This window comes from Monopterus albus, unplaced genomic scaffold (assembly GCF_001952655.1).
Source record: "Monopterus albus unplaced genomic scaffold, M_albus_1.0 scaffold84.1, whole genome shotgun sequence".
Lineage (NCBI taxonomy): Eukaryota > Metazoa > Chordata > Actinopteri > Synbranchiformes > Synbranchidae > Monopterus > Monopterus albus.
Genome location: NW_018127964.1, coordinates 466,192 through 489,130, shown reverse-complemented (window position 1 = coordinate 489,130; position 22,939 = coordinate 466,192). Strand labels below are relative to the sequence as shown.

Genomic DNA, 22,939 nt, shown 5'->3' with positions numbered 1-22,939 from the left:
CCTCTCATTCATACACATGTATTCTACATACATACATCTATAAGTTAATAAAACATTTTTTTTACCCCCATACAGCTACATACAGTAGCAGATGCTTCAACTACATCCAAGCATACACAGTAGTGTTCAGTTTGAACACAGACAGAAGTCGATTCATCTGCAGTGTTTGTTTCACCTGCCAACAGCTGCTAGTACCATAGCTCCTCTCTCAGCACTCTGTCGTACACTTTCTCTAAATCCACAAAGACACAATGCAGCTCCTTCTGACCATCTCTATACTTCTCCATTGACATTCTCAGAGCAAAAATTGCATCAGTAGTGCTCTTTCTGGGCATGAAGCCATACTGCTGCTCACAGATATCCACTTCCTTTCTTAGCCTAGCTTCCACTACTCTTTCTCATAGCTTCATTGTGTGGCTCATCAACTTTATACCTCTGTAGTTGCTACAACTCTGCACATCACCCTTGTTCTTAAAGATCGGCACTAGTACACTTCTCCTCCATTCCTCGGGCATCTTCTCACTCTCTAAAATCCTGTTGAACAAACTAGATAGAAACTCCACTGCTGTCTCTCCTAGACACTTCCACACCTCTACAGGTATGTCATCTGGACCAACAGCCTTTCCACTCTTCATTCTCCTCAGAGCCTTCCTCACCTCATCCTTTCTAATCTTTGCTACTTCCTGCTCTACAATATTCACCTCTTCCCCCCTTCTTTCCCTCTCATTTTCCTCATCAGTTCCTCAAAATACTCCTTCCATCTTCTCTGCACACTCTCCTCACTTGTTAGCACCTTTCAATGAAGAATAAAATACAGAAAGTGTTTATTTCCCATTTGAACTTCATTGCCCATGGTGCCCTGGGGCGTGTCGTTGTACGGCATCGCATGTTTTCCTTCCTCGCGCGTGGGTTCATTGCTAGGGAATTCTGAGGCGGGAGCTGGTAACATGGCAGACGAGGAGGACACGGCGTCGGATCCTGCCGCCGCCTCATCAGCGGAGAGCCCTCACACTGACCGGCCTCATTCTGTTTCTTTCTCCGATAGCGTCCAACCGGCCGTCGGGATGGTGAGCCAGCTGCTAACCCATCCCTCTTCCCTCAAGTTTGATAAAAACATAAAACAGGCCTTCTACAACACAGGGGCGATGATCTTTGTGGCTATCTGCTGTGGGGCAGCTGTCCTGGTCTACTTCATCCTGGAGGCCTTCCTCCGCCCGCTGCTGTGGGCAGTGCTCTGCGGCACCTTCCTCCACCCCTTCAAATACTCCCTGGCCCGGATCGGCCGCTCGTGGCTCAGCGGCCTGCAGGACACCGGGACGCCCATCGTGGTGGGGACGCTGCTGGTACCAGTGTGGTGTGTGAACTACGGGGTGGAGGCGATGGGCAGGCTGCTGCTGGCGAGGCTCACACTGCTGCTAGCGGAACGCCCATCGTGGTGGTGACGCTGCTGGTACCAGTGTGGTGTGTGAACTACGGGGTGGAGGCGATGGGCAGGCTGCTGCTGGCGAGGCTCACACTGCTGCTAGCGATCGGGGCCGGGGCGCCGCTGGTTTACTTCCTGTACCTTTTCTGGAGCGTCATCGGCATGCAGGTGATCATCGGGCACGTCTGTGGGATCATCGGGGCCACGCTGGACTGTTTCCACGCTGTGTGGGTGAGTGAATGGACATTGGCAACTGGTTTCAACACCCTCCCTAGTAATGGTGACAAAGGCCTCTGTGTCAGCCACTGTCAGTACCACTGGGTGGGTGAGGTCAGCTCGGTCGTCCTAGACAGGGCTGCAGCCCAGAGGCGACATTTCCCCCACTGTTTATGTTGCATCTATACAGAAAATGTATAGATACAAAATCACATACATGCTTTATATACCGATTTATTATTTAATTTATCTTCAAACATGCAAAACAAAAACAAATACAGAGCTCGAATGAATAAGCTACATTTTGTGGCCCGTATCATTAAAGCTTTTTTAAAAGTAAAAATACCCAAAGTTCATTGTTTCAGCATCTCCAGTGTGAATATCTTGATTTCTTTTGTTGTCTATGAATTGAATATCTTTTGGTTTTGAACTGTAGGTTGTTTATAACAACCAATTTAATATGGAAACCTTTGTGTTTGGAAACTGAATGGTATTTGTCACTGATACCGGATTAAAAGCACTGCAGGCTGATTGCAGCTGCAGAATGTATTGCATTTATTTCAACATATCTAATAAGGGTTCATTCAGTTAACCTCAATACAGAAAGCTGTTTTCTTAGAATATATGCCTAAATTTGTGCGTGACTCGATCTAATTTCCTGCACATCAACTGCCTGATCGATCAATACTTTATTATTCCAGAACAGCTCCAGGGGGCCTCAGCCTGGTCTTGCTCTGACTAGATACAAATTGCATTAAATGTTCCACCTCAGACCACCCGTCCTTTCTCTAAATGCAGATGTAGACTGACGCAGGGGCCTTGACTATAAATTGGAAGCCAGACACTGTATTAAATTACAAAGAAAGATGTCTTTGTGTGGAGTGGATCCACCTGATTACAAACTGAAGCATACTGTTATTAGGCTTTTACTGTTGTTTGCTGCAGTCATTGGTTCACTTCATGTTTTTGAAATGTATAGGAGCTGAGGAAAAAGATTAGGAAAATATTGATCTATCATGTTACTCACATGAACGACATTTAGAGGCAGCAGCTGACTCTTTAATCTAGAGACAGTGATATTAATTGAGCTGCTGACCCTATTGACAGTCTCTTCATAGCTCTGGTTGGCCAGGAATATTATAAGAACATGTTACTGATATTGATATATCATGATTCATCATATGGCAAATGTAAGCAAAGTTCCATACAAGATGATGTTCAATACAGTGACCTGTGTTCTGCTGTTATGCATTATATTAGGCTGCGACTACCCATTCTTTTCATTATTGATTAATCAGCAGTTTGTTTTTGATTAATCAATAAAATGCCCATCACAGCCTCCTAAAGTTTTTTTTATTCTTGTACCATTCTGTCTCTTGGTTCCTTCTGGACAGGTATGCACTGTTGTGTTTGGCTACGTGTTGGCTGTTTGTTTCATGTGGAGTCCCCAGATTGAGTGCTACCTGAGGGCCCTGGCTCTTCCAGTGTGGTCCATCTTGCTCTTTTACACTGGTGAGTGGTGAGAGGTGGTGGAGCTCAAGAGCCTGCTCAGACATGTTGGTTATCATTTCATACTTTTAGGTACACTCCCTCTTTGCCCCAGGGAACATTTTATCACAATAAACCTACTAAATAAGCTTCAGAGAATTGTGCCAGTGACTGTTCCTTTCAAAGGCAAGGGACTGAAGTATTGAACAACTTGATAACGTGAATGTGAGTTTTGCTCACAGCAGGGTGGTTTTGCTTTTTAATATTGCTAATATCCTGAGTCATTGCCCATCTCGCAGTTCAACATTGTGGAGCGTTTTCCTTCTCCAAACAAGAGTCCAGCTCATGTCGGTGGCAGATTACATTTCCTGTCACTGCCTCACAATAATAGGCATTCCTAGTTTTGAAAATGTAATGCTTTTAATGTGAAGGAGCAGCAACAGGAAATATTTTAGCATTAGCAGCTTCAGGAGTAGTGACTATTGTAAACTAAAGGGGCAGGAGTTTTCACTAGAGGCCAGAAACATCTCAGTGTTTGTTAAGTTTAAGAAATAAACATTACTGGGACTAGATGAACGGTGTTTTTGTGTCCTTATTAGTCATCATTGTCGGCCATGAGTCACGGCATTTGACTTGACTGCCAGTTAAGATTTTCCTAAAACACCTAGATAAGAGACTGAGCCATCTGACCTGTGAGCCAATTTTAGGTCAGCACACTTTGACTCAATTTTCTGACCCACTGAATTTTAAAATAACGTTACTGGACACTCCTTTTAAAGTCAGGATACATGGATGGACGGATCCAGAACACCAGGACAACAAGGGAATGTCAGGTGTATCATATGGAATGATCCACCTTGGATTTAATAATGTGGATGCTGATTCACAGAGGCAGAGGAGTAAAAATCACCTTGTTTAAGATGAGACAGGCCTGAGTGGGTGGTCATAGTTATGGCTGGTCTGTTGTAAACATTTGGCAGGCTGCTTGTTATCATTAAGTGTCGGTAGCTGTCAATCACGGTGAAGTTTGAAACATGGCACAGCAGCAGTTGTGGACGTGTCGTTGACTGGTATGTTTAGCTACATGTTGAAAAATTGGCTAATTGTTCTGTCAGTACTGTATGATACAAAACAGCAACTGAAGTGTGCTTCTTTTCTTTGGTATGATCTTTAACTATTTGCTCACCAGCAAGGGTTGAAAATTGTCTGGCTCCATCAAAGACTAGTGTGGAGCTAATAATGAGAATCAGTACATCCATGATCAGAATCCTCTGGTGGGTTATATGAATGTGAACCAGTACCTTGTAATGTCTGTGAACTGAACTTTGATCTAGCTCTTGGTAAGTGTGAACTTTCACAGCACTGGTCATAAGTATATTTAGCACACACAAGGCGTGCCGAAAAAGGTTTTGACCTTGAAGTATGAAAAGTTGAAAGTGACTGAGAGCTATTAAGAAGTTCTGCTCAAGTGAAGAGAAAGGAAGAGGGTTGCTGGGAAAATTTGGCCATACTAGTAATGTCGACAGAGTAATGTCGACAGAGTAATGTTACAGCTTAAGAGCAGCAGGGTTCTTCACAAAAGAAAAGAGAAAGAGCACAATGATCTCACCCGTGTCTCTATATTTGTCTGTAGTGTCTCTGACCGGCTCGTGGAGAGTGCCCATATTTGTGGTTGTGGTTATACTCCTCTTTGTGGGCTCTCAAGAGAAACCACCTGTTCCTGGCAGAGGTGAGGGTTTATGGACACACACATGTTCACATTTTACCACAGTAAGAGGCCTTTATTCCCCAATAACTGTCCATTCATACAGTAACTATAATCCTAAGAGTACAAGTAAATGTTTCTGTATGGATCAATCAATCAATCATAATCTTTACAGTCAAAGGAATTTCACTCCAGTTTAGTGGCCCCCAATGTGCACCAAATAAAATACAATAAAAACAGAGTAAAAGACTGAATAACAAGTAAAAACAAGAAGACAAAAATCAACAATATGTTGATAAATCTATGTTCACATATACCAGTTAAAAAGAGCTATTATGTGTGTACAGTGATTGTCTATAGGTTATTGCACTGTGGTGGTTGCTGTATTTTGTTATACATATAAACTTGGGTTAAGTGTTCATCAATGTGATGACCTGGGGGATGAAACCGTCCTTGTGTCTGGTTGTCTTGGCGTACAGTGGCCTGTAGCTATGTCCAGAGGGGAGGAGTTCAAACAGTTTGTGTCCAGGGTGTGAGGGGTCTGCAGAAATCTTCTCTGCCCTCCTTTTGACCTGTGAGGTGTACAGGTCCTCCATGGAGGGCAGGCTGGGGGCGTACAGGTCCTTCATGGAGGGCAGGCTGGGGGTGTACAGGTCCTTCATGGAGGGCAGGCTGGGGGTGTACAGGTCCTTCATGGAGGGCAGGCTGGCTCCCATGATTCTTTCTGAAGTCCTGACTGTCTGCTAGAGTCTGTTCCTGTCCTGTTTGGTTGCTGAACCAAACCAGACAGTGATGGATAAGCAGAGAACAGACTTGATGATTCAGCAGGTCCTGGGTTGAACTTCTTGAGCTGGTGCAGGAAGTACATCCTCTGCTGTGCCTTCTTGGTCCTGATGTTGGACATCCACTTCAGGTCCTGGGAGATAGTGGAGCCCAGGAACTTGAAGGACTCTACTGCTGATACAGTGCTGCTGAGTATGGTGTGGGGGTGGGGTTCTTCCTGAAGTCCACTGTCATCTCTACTGTTTTGAGTAAAAGTAATCCAAGAAGGGTTGCAGAAACATGACAAGAAAGACAAGAACGACAACAACAAAAGCACATGGGAGCACATAACTGAGGCAGCCATCTGTGTACAATACGTATCATCTCAGTTCATGAACATTAGAGGTGCTGGTGCAGTAGTGGGAGTTTGTTACCTTTGAACAGAGCTCGGCTAGCTCCTCCACACTGTTTCCAGTCTTTATGCTAAGCTAAGCTACCTGTGTTGCACTAAGATATGAGAATGCAAGAAAATGAATGTGTATTTCCTAAGTTGTTGTTGTTCCTATTGTTTTAGAAGTCAAATAAGATTATAAATAATAATGATTAACTATGATCAACAGATTATTTCCATAATTTCTTATCTCTGGCCCTCAATCTCAGCCAGCATTTAGATTACATTATATCTGGCCTTTGCCTTTACACCCTGAGCTGTTATGTGTGTCCCTGTTAATCCTCTGTCTCTCTTCACCTCCCCAGGAGAGCTGTCAGGGCAGGTGTTGTCATTTGCTGCTAATACAATTTACATGGCAATCTCCTGTAGCAACCTTCAGCTGAAAAGTGAGCCCAGTCAAGACGATGCCACAGGTAAGACAGCTTACCTTTACCTGGCTCAGTGTGTTACAGAAGCCTTTATTCCAGCTGCAGTTCATAGGCTGCAGGCTCTCTGTGGCCCTAGAGTTGGTTTCCTCACTTACTGGAGTGAGATAATAGGCAGGATGGAGGAAGGCTTGGTGCTGATTCATGTTTAGTCAGTAACCACCATGACTGATCGAGCAAGCAGGGCCTAATACCTACTGGTCTGTAAGTGTTCATATCACTTTAATGGACATTAATCTTAAAATCACCACAGAGATTTACAGAAGAAGTCAGATTAACTATTGAGACCCCGGTAATTGTTTTAATAGAGAAATAGATTTTTTTATTCTGCACAGTCATCTTGGACTCAGCTTCTAACAGCCATTAGAGGAACTTCAGATGAAGCCACTTCTGCTTTGGCTTCAGCATTTAGTGGTTAGTTCTTGGTACAGTGATTAACACCAGTTCTTATTGCTTTGCACTTTCTTTCCTCTTTTATGCTTGCCTTGTCACCTCCCTCTTATCCCAAGATGGTGTGCAGTCTGTGGGCCCGCTTCCTGCCACCCCTGGGTTCTCTCGTTCGTTACCAGGTGGCCTCTTCCAGAAAGAGAGACGCTCCCACAGAGCCAGTGATATCTACTTTATTATGCTGCTCTGGGCCATAGTCCTGGTTCAGATCTGGCTCAACCTATGGATCCTACAACTGCTGCCTATCCCTGTGGCTGGTAACACATGTGTAAACAAATATATGAATGTACAGACACGTTGACATTCTTCTACTTATATTATACTAAGGCACATGTTGCATTGATGCTTTAGTGTGGGTGTTGAAGAAGCTGGTGGTTCGCTTTGGCCTAAAGAGCTTTGCAGAGCGGACTCTCGCCTCGTGGTGGGCAATGTTGGAGATATTTGGACGTGAGCGAGAGGAGGCCCTGCTGCCTGGACCAATCAAAGGCTTGACTCAGTTCCTGCTTCGTATTGATACCAAGGTAATGCCTCGGCTTCAGGTATTGCTGGTGCAGCTGCTGTTCTTATGTCCTTTATCTTTGAGTTCACACTTCCTCATTCAGGCACGCATGCTTTCTGTTACAGAGGTACATCTGTTAGTGTTCTTATAGTGAATTTGTCACTATCCACATTTAAAGCCCTCAGCAGCTATCAGGGTTGTCTGATCAGCAACTGTTGAAGGTTAGGCAAACAGGTTACACTTGGACTATTAAGGATTCTGGAAAAATATTCAAATAATTTCTCCCTGTTTTAGGGGTGTTAAATATTGCTTCTAGTGTAAATTATGTTGAAGAAAGGATTCTGGACAAATAGACTTGGATGTCATGACAAGGTCATGACGGATAGATCCGTTGTTTATTCAGTCAGTTAATCATTTCAATTTTTAGCACAATTCATACATACAAGTAGTTCAAAGTGCTTCACATATAATTAAGTTAAACAAAGAAGCTCCTAATACTATTATTATTATTATAGAAATAAATTCAACAAATCCCCCTTGAGCAAGCACTTGGCGACAGTGGGGAGGAAAAACTCCCTTTAACGGAAGAAACCTCCGACAGACCCCGGCTCTTGGTGGGCGGCCTTCTGCCTCAACCGGTTGGGGTGAGTGAATAGAGGAGAGATAAAAGAAGAAAAGCAACAAGACACAACAATCAATCAAACACTGATCAGGTCTATGTGGCTGGTGACTGCTCGTCAGAACCATAGAGCTCCAGAGCCAGGCTGCAGAAAGGTACAGGGAGAGTCACCAGCCTAGCAGCAGAATACAGGGTTAACTGCAGTCATCTTATTAATGTAACATGAACACCTGCGAAAATAGCCTTGTAGTAATTAAGCCTGTCAGTTATAGATGCATGTATGAATTTTTGTGCACATTTATAGTGATAAAAGCAGTTATGTTTATTTTATATGTATATATATATATATATGTCCCTCATGACAGCTTAGCAAGGGTGGAGAAGAACATCGTGTGTTTGTTTTAATCTCCTGCCTGTTGCATAAATTCATTCAGATTTTGCTGATCCACAGGAAATATCAGCACAAAATGTTCAAAGTTGAAATGTATTTAAGATCTGCTAGATTTTGGTTTATTTATTTCCACTGGGATTAGTACAATATGTCCATGCTTATACTTTGTTTCAGATACAGATTTGGTCAAAACCAATATTAAAGCTGCAATAATAAATGTTTTAATGAAAATTACTGTGTAAAGTGAAATGTATCACTCGTACTCACAAACCCACAAAAATGATCTCCAGACTCCCCTCAGCAAATGGATTGTCTTGAGTCTTTGCTTTGCTTCGATTTGAGTTTCAGGCTGCCAGTTTGTTATTTTTGCCCAGTTTCACTGCTCTTATTTGTGTGATTCCTGGGAGCAGCAGGCAGATGTTTTCATGGAAAAAGCTCCAAACTGCAGACAGACACCGTCAGCGCCTAGCAGGTGAACATAGCACTAAACCTTTAGCTGCTAAACGGCCAAATATTACCTCAGCAGTGGGTAAAGACAGAAACAGAGTTAGGGAGAGATTGAATATTGGATTTACATTCATCAGGTGGGCAGAAACACGACTCCAAATAAATTATAATGTCTGCTGAAGGAAATGGTGAGGTAGCCCCATTACAAATTTCTAAGGGTGACAGTATGTCCATGTTGTGTTTAAAGGTTATTTTTATATAAAAAAAAATTTAATATTGTTATTAAAGGGCAAACTACTATAGTATTCTCTGATACCAGCAACTCTGTGTTTGTAATCCTGCTGATTTCCATCCCACTGTACGGCCTGTAGTTACACCCTGCCTGCCACCTCTTGATCCCTCACTGCCTGTACCCAAACAGAGGTTGCGTTCTTGTCGCACGGGTACATGTGATGACTGCTGCACAGGTCTTTCTAATAATAATCTTCCCAATGTCTCTTTGTCTCTTCTCCAAGCTCTGGCATTGGCTTAACAAGCAGGTAATAATACAGAGGAGCAGAGTGCTGAAGGAGAGAGACTGACAGAGTGTTTGTATATGAGAGAACAAGGAAAAAGAGAGAACCTGTGTGGGTGTGTATGGAGGCATGTGCACATCTGTTTAGTAGCTCGGACTGGCACTTTACCCATCCACTGTCATCACCCGCTCATCCCGTCTGTCCTCTTGCTGCTCTTCCGCTTCCTGCTTTTATTTTGACAGAAGGCTACGGTCGGGGAGGGGGGACTCTGACGTCCCTCAGCCCCATCTGTACCTTCTCTGCTGTGGCCTTACTGGCAGGTTTGGCTTGAGAGTGTCTGAGCTGCATGGAGAGATGGCTGATGCTGACAGGTCAGGCAGAGCGTTTCTGAAAATAGTTGATGAAGAAGCTGGACTTTAAAGTTTTTGACAGAGATGTAGGAGGAACACTGCCCATTGTCTTGCAGAAAGAATCATTCAGGCTTTTATGGGTGGAAGAGGAGCTGGGCATTGACAAAACAATGGAAACACCGGTTTGTTAATACGAAGCACTGGTTAAAAAAACCTGGGCTATTATCTTTAGTTCTTTACTTCTCTCTGTGGTCCTCTCATGGGGCTTGACTTTTTTTGCAGCATGAATCTCCAGTTTTAGTGACAAATGATGTGTTTGCTAAATCTACAGTGCACAGCTGTGTGAGGACATAGTGAGACCTGTTTTTAAAAATGTACATGTGCCACAGACATGAATAATGGACTGAGCACATTGTTGGTTTTGGTCTTCTCAGAGTATTTGCAGACAAGTAAAGGACAAGCTGGTCCTGAAAAGGTTCAGTTAAGTTTAGAGCTTGAACCTTCGGGATAGGCATGGTGAACATTTGACACGAAGCCCATCTTGAATGGTGGCATAACAGGCCCTCGTAGTGTTACATGGCTGTTTCAGCAGTGTGGTCATTGCAGGCATTTGACCTTATCGCTTGTGCAGGATGACTTGCAGATTCACCACAGTATTAAAACAGCCAAGGAAAAGGGTGAAAGGTGACTCATCAGACCTTTCTTCTGATTTTTCTAGTGTTTTGCTTTACACTAGTTGTTCTTGTGCACTAGATTTGGAAACATGAAGGCCGATTTATGAAGTGTGTCGATTCAGAGAGAGAATTTCTGATTGCCTAGTTGATAATGTTACAAGATGTATGTGCTCATGATTTCCAAGATTTTCCTCATGCCACATAAAAAAAGTGGTTTGTAACTGCTGCTCTGACACTGTGGCCCATTGGAAATGTTAGTGTTGCACTAAGTGGTGGATATGGTGTTTCCATTTTTTGTTAACTTTTTCTGTACTGGATTTAATCTACATCAGTCAATCGGCCACGCAAGGCTACATTTTTTTAGATGGTAAAAAAAAGTTCAACATCGGCCTGAAAAATTAACCTCTGTATCCTGTCATCATCTATATAATGAAAAACCACTGAAGCGTCACTGACTCCAGTAACTTGATTTTAATTCATGGCTTTTGTGACATTAACATAAATGGGGATTAAACTTATTATAAATTGGCTGGTGATTCAGTTTTGGAGCATTGAGAAACCTGAGTTAAGAACTGCAGCACCTTGCTTAGGAATAGACTAGTACACATTGAATGACTGATGGGTATCATACCCTAAATACCCTGTATCATACCCTACAGCTGCCTGTAAAGCCCAGATGACCTGTTCACATGGGAAAGACACAGGTTTCTCCATGTGTCTGATCACTGTATGTTTTAAACTTTAAGGAACAACACTGACTCTGTATCTATACTGTCATCTGCCTGTTTGTCCTGTGTGCAGATGATTGTATGGCTGGAGCGATCTCTGGATAAAATCATCAGCATCTTCATCATCTTCCTCCTAGTCACAGGGACACTGCTCATGGCTCTGCTGCTCACTGCTATGGTATTGTATTATTTGTTCCTTTGAGTCGCTTTGCTGTATTTCGGTGGTACTGATGTTGTCCTGGTAACAGAGCAACTTTTATCTGTCTAGGTTCATCATGAAAGCGCTCACATCATCGAGGTAACCAGTAACCTCATCAATGAGACGGTGTCTAACCATCCAGAATGGGCCAAGTATGACAGTCCACTCTTTTTGTTGATAATCTGTCTCTTTCATTTGGAGTTGTAACTTCTCACCTGTTTCTCTCTAGTTGGCTGCCTGAGGCTCGTGTGGTCCAGAAGGCTCTGAATTCAGCCGCTACTAACGTCTATCAGCATGGGAGGGAATGGATAACACAGAAGGTGGGAAAAATAATTGGCACTGATTCCTCTTATATGAAATATGGGGAAAATGACGGCAGAAACAGAATACTTTATACAACCAATCTTTCTTCTTTTTCTTTGTTTGCAGCTGCATAAGATGTTAGGAGACAAGGTGAACCACACGGCTGTGATTGAGAAACAGGTTTTGGAGCTTTGGGACCGCCTGTACCACTCTTGGTTTGTGAAGGTAGTATAAAAAGGTCAGGCCAGTCCATGGTGCATTAACTAAGATTTCACATGATGTTATATAAAGTTAACATTGGATGGGGCATGGTGTCCCTCACTACACTATTCCCCACCATGACACTGCTTGTGTAACGTTAGTGCTTGTTGGCCCCATTTTGGACTGTCACGTCAACGTCAACAGTGTTGCTAGGAAACAAGATGTCAGTCTGTTTTGAGTTTCACTAGACCCTGTAGCGCAGGGGCTTTTAACCGATTGTGACCCAGGGACCACCACTGTGATTAAGAAACAACCTGAGAACCACTGTTGTGTGGTGGATAGACTGGATGGGCACCGTTTTAAAATTGTATATATTGCACAAATTATTTACAAGCATTAATTAATAGTAAGTAAAGTTTATTTATGTAGCACAAAGTGCTTCACACAAAAGTTAAAAAAGGGAGATGATAATGATAGAGGAAAATGTGCTTCAACAATAAACTGATTATTGAATGCATGGCCAGGGACCACCTGCAATGGCTTCATGGACCAGTGGACCGCAGAACACTAGTGAAAAAGAAATTCACTAATGCATCTTTAACTTTTTGATGTTGAGGACAGAAGTTTACAGTGAGTTAAAAGGTCAAACGTCACAATATTCTATGTATGTTCCAGAACATGACCTATTCTGGACGCCATCGTGGTCACAAGATGATGGTTCAGAGACAGAACAGCTGGCTAGTGGACATTCTGGACTGGAAGGACATCGCCTCATTTCTACAGGAGAATATAGAGACATTACTGTCTGTAAGTATAAGATTTGCACATCTTCCTTTTATAGAACTGTCAGTCCATCATCACATATTACAGGCATTTCATTAGAAAAAAACTTTGGCTGAAGCCCCAAGGTGAATGCTTCATCCTTAGAATTTTTGGTACAAACAAAACAATTTCAGAGTATTTGTGAATAAATTTTAATGAAATAAGTTGGAGGGCTGTGTTGCTTTTACCCACAGTGGGTGTAATAACTGCAGGTCATAAGCTGTATGATGTATTTATAACTGTAATAGAGGTGTACGTCTGACAAGTTTATTGTTGCCTTGTTGTCTTTTAGATTTTGGAGTCACTGTGGGTTGTAATGAGTAGAAATGTTGGCCTCCTCATCTCCACGACGACCACGCTCTTTACCGTCTTGTTCCACAGTGGCACGGCTCTGCTCAACTTTGCTCTGAGTCTGGTATAAAAATACTGACCGCTGTCAATTATCTAGCACAAAATTACACGGGGTGGGCTCGGTTTGTTTCATCATAAAAAAGACACTCCCTGTTCAGCTTTGGCTCAGCCTTGTTTATCTGATGTGTTAAAACCTGCAGTTCCAGCTTGTTTTGTTTTTGCTTGGCTCTTCTTGAACACGTTCCTCTTGAGTGTGTGAATGAATGAAATGCATATTGCTCATAATGGTGATTCCTGTGTGTATGCAGGTGATCTTCCTGACCACTCTCTTTTACCTGCTGAGCTCCAGTGGTGAATACTACAAGCCTGTAAAATGGGTGATCAGCCTGACTCCCCTCTCCCAGCCTGGACCTTCCTCCAATATCATAGGCCAGTCTGTAGAAGAGGCCATCAGGTAGGCACATGCACCAAGTTGTCGTATGTGTGTTAACAAAAGCTAAGAATCTACAACTACGTTTGAAAATTATTTTGACCTCGTTTGTGTTTCTGTTTTGAAGAGGAGTGTTTGACGCCTCTCTGAAAATGGCGGGCTTCTACGGCCTCTACACTTGGCTCACTCACACCATCTTTGGCATCAACATTGTCTTCATTCCTTCTGGTGAGTCAGCGTGTTCACAGCAGATCGTGCTGTCGCGTTACAGTACCTGCCAAGCTACAGTCCCTATTTTCTCACTCTTTGGTTCCTTCTCTCATGGCCTGAAGCTCTGGCTGCCATCCTGGGAGCGGTGCCCTTCCTGGGGACCTACTGGGCAGCGGTGCCAGCAGTGTGTGACCTGTGGTTGGTGCAGGGCGAAAGTGTCAAGGCTGTGCTGCTGCTGGTTTGCCATCTGCTTCCGACATATTTTGTAGACACAGCCATCTACTCCGATATCTCCGGGTATGTACTGAATGTGTGACACTGGTTACCAGCTTGTGTGTGTTACTTCAACTTCTCCGTGCAGCACTACAACATTTTTCCAATAAATTTCAACAAACCACCTGTGACTGTTGTGTAACACACAAGCCTTGGTTCTACCCTAAAATGGCTTCGAATGGAAGCCGTACTGTTGATGAAGTCTATAAACAGTGCCTCCTTTTGCCTCAGTCAGTTTCATAAACAGCTGCTGGAGATGGAAATAATGAAAACAAGCCAGACTGCAGCTGCTCATGGAACCGTTTCCTGTTGTGCTGCTTAAGGAGTAAGCTCAGGGTAAAGGGACACAAGTCAGCACTGGCTTTGCAGTGGCGATGGTGCTTTATGTCGTGACAGTTCTCAGAGACTTGCACTGTCATGTGTGATTAACCAATGCAGTTGCAGTGTAGGGGTGTAATGGTGGTAGTTGTCCATTTCATGCTCCCTAAAAATCTAGTTTTGTAAGTTTGCTCATTTTTAACTGCAGGTTTTTTAACCATACTGGTAGTTTGTATATGTTAACCTAGTGAATTCATAATTGTACATTAAAGTACAGTCAAAATCACACATTCACATAGTCAAATGTAATTTTAGTAATTTTATTTAACAAATAATGTGAAGAAACCTCAGGAAGCTGAGTAGAGCTCTCTCCTCTAGAAGGGACTGGATGGTGCTGAGGGTTCCTTGAAAACACCAGCAGAGAAAGTTGTCAAAGTTTAAAAACATCTGGAGTTTGTGCCTTGTAGAATATATACAAGTTACACTCCAAGTTTCAGGGTTTTTCGTTTTTTTTTTGAGCTAGCGTAATACACCAGTGAACATGCCATAGATATACTGGAAGAGTCATGCTGCTCACTGTGATTGTTCCTCTTGTCTGTACTGGCCACACTGTGTCTACACTGTAAGAAATGGGAATGTTCTGGGCAAGAAGCTTATATAGATAACCAGAATGTATCCCTCTGTTTAGATATATAGACACTTTGATTGTTGTTGGCTTAGCACAGACACTTAGCTAAATTTGATACCAAGACTTGATACTGAGATTCTGGAAGATACCCACTTGATTTGACTCACTCAGACCTGTGAGGCCTCATATTTGCTGTTGATGAACTACAATTTTCCATCTTTGTACAAAATGAGGATTGTGGACATGCTATGCAGGGATCCCTACACAGCCAGTATGGACAACAGGAATGATTAGAGATCCTTGGTTTTCTTTAACTACAGTACATTCAGTGTGTTGATATATATCTAGCTATAGTCCTGTAGCTATGCCTTTGTGTCTAACACATTAGTCTCTGTGTCTCAGGGGTGGACACCCGTATCTGACAGGGTTGGCGGTGGCAGGTGGAGCATACTACCTCGGTCTGGAGGGGGCCATCATTGGGCCCATCCTGCTCTGCATTTTGGTGGTGGCAGCCAACATCTACAGTGCCATGCTGATGAGCCCCAGCTCTGCAGCGCAGACACCAGTGCAGACACTCTGGTCTCCCCACCCCCTGAGGTAAACACCTCAAATACATGCAGACATCAGTTCAGATTTTAAGAACAGTGCAACCTTACCATCAGTGGTCCTCTTGTCTGTCTCTGTCAGGACCTTCACAGAATCCACCCCCTCTGTCCTGAAGAAGACCAATGAGTGAAAGCAAGAGGGGGTGTTCCTTTGGAACATTGTCTGGATTCCTATTGGCCAATTCCTCAGGGGAAGAGCTCCTCCCTACGCCACCCAGCTCTACAGGCATGAGCCCTGACCAAGAAGAGATGGCGGTGTAATGGCTAATAATGTGATGTCGCCTGCCTACGGTACCTGCCTACCACCCGCTCTCATTCAGGACCCTGAAATGACAAGAGTGAGTGTACGCCCTTATCCCAAACATGGACCAATGATATCACATTGGGTATTATGATTATAAATGCCAGAGATGTTGATGCTAATCCGAACATCTTTCAGAACTTAGGGCCCAAGTTGATTTTGTAACATTGCGAAATTGCTCAAATTATTGCGGTTGTGAATTTTAAAATGGTTTTTATCTACAAAGGCCCCGATTTCCACCTTGTGCATCCCGGCTGTGTCCCAGTTACAGTATGTGGTTGTGCAGTATTTGTACTCCCTACCTCTCTATTCAGTGGAGGCTCAAGTAAAGGCTGGTTTATGTGGAAGTAAATCCCTGCCCAGATGTTTGAGGGCGCTCTAACCAAATTTTGAGCTTTGCTGACTAGCGCTGTTGTGTGGCAGCCTTGTCGTCATCGGTGTGTGAATGGTGTATAATCTCTCTCTGTAAAGCGCTTTGGCCAGTGCATAAAAGCGCTATATAAATACAGTCCATTTACCATTTACTTTGCAACTCGGCATTTCAGAGCACACAGGCACAAAATTTGTAAGAGCAGAATCAGAGAGCGCAATCCTGCCATGTGTTCACATGTTTCTAAGTCTGCGCTCGCAGATTTCTCCACTGGGGAGTTTTGAGCACTATTCAGTTTGCAAATCCGTGCCTGTGCACTCTCAAATTCTGCTTTGCAAAGTGAAAGGGCACAAAAAGTTGAGATTACGCTCTCAGACCTGGTTATGTGTTTACATTATGTACCTGCACATGCACAAATACTGAGTTGCAAATGCAGCACTCAAAATGTGGTTCGTGAGCCCTGGTTCATTTTGGTGGAGATGTACTTCCATTGGTTTGTGTCGAGATGAACCGACACAGATGCAGCCACGCCTGGCTCAAAAGATGGAGTTATTGTTTTAAAGTTGAATGTTTCATTCACATTTCAGCGATAGTAGCTGAGTTCACAGCACTAGATCTCAGCTTTAACAAATGCATACACCCCTTCTCTCCTGGACCAGGCTTTGTTACCATTGTTTCACTTTTTTAATTGTCTGTGTGGTTGAGCCATAGCAAATGTCACAGCTTTTTTTTTTTTATGGCTGCAGGCTTAGGCTGATGATGATGACTACTTTAGTGGGTCAGATTAGACAACCTGCTTTCAGGGGGTTTAGTCTGAGACCAGAGGATTACTGGGGGTTCTGGTTTTTACATTATTTAAATTGTTTTTCAATTTTAAGTGTGTTTTTTCTTTTTAAACAAACTGAATGCACTGATGCAACCAAGATTTTCATTGTCAGCATGCTGAGCTGATCTGTCAGTACTGAAGCATGTTTACACCCAGAAGACCTTGACAAGTTGTTGACTTTTGTGAGCACTTTTTGTACGACTGATTTTCACCCACACAACGGGCCTCATGTATAATTTCTACTCACCTCTTCCACTCTTGCATTTGTCCACTTCATACAGTCAGAGCACTTTTCTGAAAGGAGAGTACGAAGTAGTTTACATCACTTGAAGCTTTAATAAATGAGCTGTGCACATGAATTGTGTATTTATATATGACACTTTGATCATTCATGGCTACTGTGTTAGCTGTCGGGGGATGGTGATGCGTTCTGGGTTGGAACAAGCAGCGTTTTTCACTCTTTCGTTAACATACTATTTTTTAATTACCAGATATGCACTGACAAACATCGTTTGAATTGCAGTGGCTTTGCTGGGTACCTCATTCGTAGCACCTAATGACTGTTTTCATTGTTTGTTTTTATTCATCTATCAAATGTTTGATCTATAAAATTTTAAGAAATATTAAAAATGATTCACAATTTCTCAGAGCTCGTTTTGTCTGATTACGTATTGAATTTCCAATTCTGCAATGTTTCAGATGTACATTTGTGAAATACAGTAAAAGTACTCTGTCGCCAAGGAAGCAATGTTTTTATTGGCATTTGTTCACAGCACAACTCAAAAAGTTAATGAACGGATTTTGGTGACATTATGGCCCACAGAACAACCCATTAGATTTTGGTGCTGATCTGGATCCAGGAATTTTTTAAAGGTTTCTTAACATTGTGATATATAGGGCTAGTTTAAATACTTTTGATTCCAACTTTATACGCGATGCCTATCATTGACAAAAATTGCATGATAACACATCTGAGAAAGCAAGAGGGGGTGTTCCTTTGGAACATTGTCTGGATTCCTATTGGCCAATTCCTCAGGGGAAGAGCTCCTCCCTACGCCACCCAGCTCTACAGGCATGAGCCCTGACCAAGAAGAGATGGCGGTGTAATGGCTAATAATGTGATGTCGCCTGCCTACGGTACCTGCCTACCACCCGCTCTCATTCAGGACCCTGAAATGACAAGAGTGAGTGTACGCCCTTATCCCAAACATGGACCAATGATATCACATTGGGTATTATGATTATAAATGCCAGAGATGTTGATGCTAATCCGAACATCTTTCAGAACTTAGGGCCCAAGTTGATTTTGTAACATTGCGAAATTGCTCAAATTATTGCGGTTGTGAATTTTAAAATGGTTTTTATCTACAAAGGCCCCGATTTCCACCTTGTGCATCCCGGCTGTGTCCCAGTTACAGTATGTGGTTGTGCAGTATTTGTACTCCCTACCTCTCTATTCAGTGGAGGCTCAAGTAAAGGCTGGTTTATGTGGAAGTAAATCCCTGCCCAGATGTTTGAGGGCGCTCTAACCAAATTTTGAGCTTTGCTGACTAGCGCTGTTGTGTGGCAGCCTTGTCGTCATCGGTGTGTGAATGGTGTATAATCTCTCTCTGTAAAGCGCTTTGGCCAGTGCATAAAAGCGCTATATAAATACAGTCCATTTACCATTTACTTTGCAACTCGGCATTTCAGAGCACACAGGCACAAAATTTGTAAGAGCAGAATCAGAGAGCGCAATCCTGCCATGTGTTCACATGTTTCTAAGTCTGCGCTCGCAGATTTCTCCACTGGGGAGTTTTGAGCACTATTCAGTTTGCAAATCCGTGCCTGTGCACTCTCAAATTCTGCTTTGCAAAGTGAAAGGGCACAAAAAGTTGAGATTACGCTCTCAGACCTGGTTATGTGTTTACATTATGTACCTGCACATGCACAAATACTGAGTTGCAAATGCAGCACTCAAAATGTGGTTCGTGAGCCCTGGTTCATTTTGGTGGAGATGTACTTCCATTGGTTTGTGTCGAGATGAACCGACACAGATGCAGCCACGCCTGGCTCAAAAGATGGAGTTATTGTTTTAAAGTTGAATGTTTCATTCACATTTCAGCGATAATAGCTGAGTTCACAGCACTAGATCTCAGCTTTAACAAATGCATACACCCCTTCTCTCCTGGACCAGGCTTTGTTACCATTGTTTCACTTTTTTAATTGTCTGTGTGGTTGAGCCATAGCAAATGTCACAGCTTTTTTTTTTTTATGGCTGCAGGCTTAGGCTGATGATGATGACTACTTTAGTGGGTCAGATTAGACAACCTGCTTTCAGGGGGTTTAGTCTGAGACCAGAGGATTACTGGGGGTTCTGGTTTTTACATTATTTAAATTGTTTTTCAATTTTAAGTGTGTTTTTTCTTTTTAAACAAACTGAATGCACTGATGCAACCAAGATTTTCATTGTCAGCATGCTGAGCTGATCTGTCAGTACTGAAGCATGTTTACACCCAGAAGACCTTGACAAGTTGTTGACTTTTGTGAGCACTTTTTGTACGACTGATTTTCACCCACACAACGGGCCTCATGTATAATTTCTACTCACCTCTTCCACTCTTGCATTTGTCCACTTCATACAGTCAGAGCACTTTTCTGAAAGGAGAGTACGAAGTAGTTTACATCACTTGAAGCTTTAATAAATGAGCTGTGCACATGAATTGTGTATTTATATATGACACTTTGATCATTCATGGCTACTGTGTTAGCTGTCGGGGGATGGTGATGCGTTCTGGGTTGGAACAAGCAGCGTTTTTCACTCTTTCGTTAACATACTATTTTTTAATTACCAGATATGCACTGACAAACATCGTTTGAATTGCAGTGGCTTTGCTGGGTACCTCATTCGTAGCACCTAATGACTGTTTTCATTGTTTGTTTTTATTCATCTATCAAATGTTTGATCTATAAAATTTTAAGAAATATTAAAAATGATTCACAATTTCTCAGAGCTCGTTTTGTCTGATTACGTATTGAATTTCCAATTCTGCAATGTTTCAGATGTACATTTGTGAAATACAGTAAAAGTACTCTGTCGCCAAGGAAGCAATGTTTTTATTGGCATTTGTTCACAGCACAACTCAAAAAGTTAATGAACGGATTTTGGTGACATTATGGCCCACAGAACAACCCATTAGATTTTGGTGCTGATCTGGATCCAGGAATTTTTTAAAGGCTTCTTAACATTGTGATATAGGACCAGTTTAAATACTTTTGCTCCCACCTTTTACACGATGCCTATCATTGACAAAAACTGCATGATAACATCTGCATAAGATCAACCACAAAGTATGATCTGGATCCAAGTACTGTAATATTCCAGATGTGGTGATCCCAAATAATCTACTGTGAAACAACGAACGATGCTACAAACTTGCAACTAAGATCCAATTCTAGCTGAAACCCTGCTGACTCAGTAGGATGTCAACAGATTTGACACCTTCAAAAGTTAATGAGCTAGATCCTGAAGAAAACCGCCATTACTGAAATAGTTTTTATGGAATAATGTTCAAAGTAACAGTGATATGAATGTGATTTTAGATACTAGAGGTAGATTTCATGGTCATACAAACATATTATGAGGCTCAAACTCTCATTTCGGTGTAATGGCATTATGGGGACAGTGAGCTGCCTTGGCAGAGGTTTGTACTCCGAGTGCTGTCTGGTTTATTATAATCAACTAGTTGTTGATTATATGTTGCAAAGTGTAGAAGTAAAATATAGATGTCTAGAGTAATTTAATTTATTAGTAAAACAAAAGTAAAAAGTTTCTAAAAATAAATCTAAACTGTCCTAAAGCACTGGAGGAAACATGCTTCGTTACTTTTCACCAGTTCAGTGTCAAAATGACAAAAGTAACATACTTCATCCACACATTTAAGAAGCTGGAACAGATTTGCATTTTTGCTTTGAAAATAGTAAAACTATCACAAATGTTGATTGTCTGAGTTAAGTGACTACTCATTGAAGAGGGTTTGTTTATCTAAGTGTCACTCTGTGAAAACACTAAAGATGTTGCTGTGGAGCTGGAGTCTGCCTTTTAGCAGCCTGCAGTAGAGGACGGAGGTGCACCGAGCAGCTATGTTGAACTGTGTGAATATAAAGCAGAGCGCCAACCAAGAAAGAGCAGCCTTTGATAATCTTACTCTCCCTGGCGAACTTAAAACCTCCCTCTGTTTGTGTGAGTTGAATCATACGGTGGAATCTGTTCTGTGAAGGCTTTACAGATTGTCAATGTGTCAGCAAGGCTCTCGACAGATGGATAGAATAAATAGCAAATCCATGAAAACCTAATGTGGCTGCCGGTGAGGCCAAGCATCTTTCAAGTCTCCAGTAAAACTAATCCACACACTGACCACAGGATTATATTACTATTACTAATACTCAAATTACTTTGGTTGCCGCTCTTAAGCTTGTGATATTAGAGTAGTTAAAAATTAATATTCCAGCAACTTTGCATAGATTAAAATATTTTCAATTGACATCTATTTGATCTATAAACTGTGTCTGTGCCAAATACAAGACAACAAATTTGATGTTGTGCTGTAGAAGAAACAGGAGCAGGTGTGTGTCACGTATGTATAATGTCTTTAAGGAGATGCTCTGTGAAGCTGCAGTTACTTGTTGATGGCCACACTGACCATTGCTCTGTGAAGCTGCAGTTACTTGTTGTTGATGGCCACACTGACCACGATGTATTCAATACAAGTTAAAACAAATACATTTAACAACATGAAGTGTTGAGTTTGTAGCAAAGTGAGGTGTGGAAGCACAGAAAATACGAGCATCCTACCCGAGAGCTGAATGAACCATGCCCCCCCCCCAGGTGAGTTCATACACTGATGATCTGTAAAAACACACAGGGGAGATTTTATTGTTAGTAAGAGGGAGACTTACCTCGACATGAAATGGAGCAGAAAATAACATTTTTACGCACCTCAGCTTCAGTTCCATTTATAGAGGCACACTGCATTCACACACACACACAAAAGAAAAAGACCCAAGATCCAGATTTCATAAATACAAGATCCTAATTTAGTTCTGAAAAAGCTAAACATAACATAATTATCAGTTATTTTGCACATTGTCTTAATGAAACTTGTAACATTGTCTACAATTTAACTTTATTCCCTTGTGAGAAAACAATGCACCAGGCCATAAAGATGGATCTAAACCAATGGGACTGCAGTCCCTTAATGATCAAATAAAAGGCTGATTTGACAAATAAGTATCAATAAAACACTAAAATAAATTTGATGGGCAAACATTCCAAGTTTATAAATTCACTGTGTTCCTCTGAACTCACTTCAATATTCTGTCTTTTCTTGGAGTCTTTCTCCGGGCTGCAGTCGGACTTGGCTTTGATCCATCCCTTCAGATCAAAGACTCCACATAGTCCCACTGAAATCTACAGCTCATAAACCACGGTGAAGTCTTCCTGAGCTCATGCAGCTCTAAATCTCCTCAACGGGGCAGAATCACTTCTTTCTTTTGCACAGAGGAAGAGAGTGTGGTGTCTTCTAGTAGAAGCATATTAACCTTCACCGTGGACTGCAAGACAGCAAAGAGAACAATCAAATTCACACTGCAGATTTACAGTTTGGCATCTACAGCGAGTCCTCTGCCTTGCTGACCACTGAATGGCAAAGCGGTGCTCTTTGGAGACTGATAGATAGCAGCATGACAAAGTATTCTGCACACTTTGTTAGACATTTAATTGGAAATTCATAAAATTACTACTTTTACCTATTAATCTACACTCAGTACCTCATAATGACAGTGAAAATATGTTTTTGGAAACTTGTATTAAAAACAAAAACTAAAATCTCATTTACTAGAACATGCAGAGCATTAACCTAGTACTTGAACTCAGTACTCTCTACAAACTTTGAACACCTGCACATCAACAGTTTATTCCATT

General features: G+C 42.1%; 1 protein-coding gene across 7 annotated transcripts; it reads left to right on the top strand.

Moving 5' to 3' along the window:
• The first annotated feature begins 788 nt into the window (after positions 1-788).
• tmem245 (transmembrane protein 245) lies at positions 789-20,576 on the top strand. 7 transcript variants are annotated; one of them, XM_020607154.1, is made up of 20 exons: positions 789-1,343; positions 1,451-1,654; positions 3,034-3,151; positions 4,761-4,856; positions 6,351-6,458; positions 6,980-7,174; positions 7,269-7,438; positions 9,389-9,412; positions 11,214-11,318; positions 11,409-11,491; positions 11,569-11,659; positions 11,769-11,867; positions 12,519-12,650; positions 12,958-13,080; positions 13,325-13,470; positions 13,574-13,674; positions 13,779-13,953; positions 15,278-15,472; positions 15,563-15,623; positions 17,967-20,576. In XM_020607154.1, exons 1-19 carry the CDS (start codon positions 852-854, stop codon positions 15,609-15,611), a joined length of 2,706 nt encoding a protein of 901 aa, XP_020462810.1. In that variant the 5' UTR covers positions 789-851; the 3' UTR covers positions 15,612-15,623; positions 17,967-20,576. The 7 variants fall into 7 exon arrangements, with proteins under 7 accessions (XP_020462810.1, XP_020462811.1, XP_020462814.1 ...); XM_020607155.1 differs by having other exon boundaries at positions 15,563-15,638; positions 17,982-20,576; XM_020607157.1 differs by lacking the exon at positions 17,967-20,576 and having other exon boundaries at positions 980-1,067; positions 1,141-1,343; positions 15,563-17,892.
• The last annotated feature ends 2,363 nt before the right edge of the window (positions 20,577-22,939 follow it).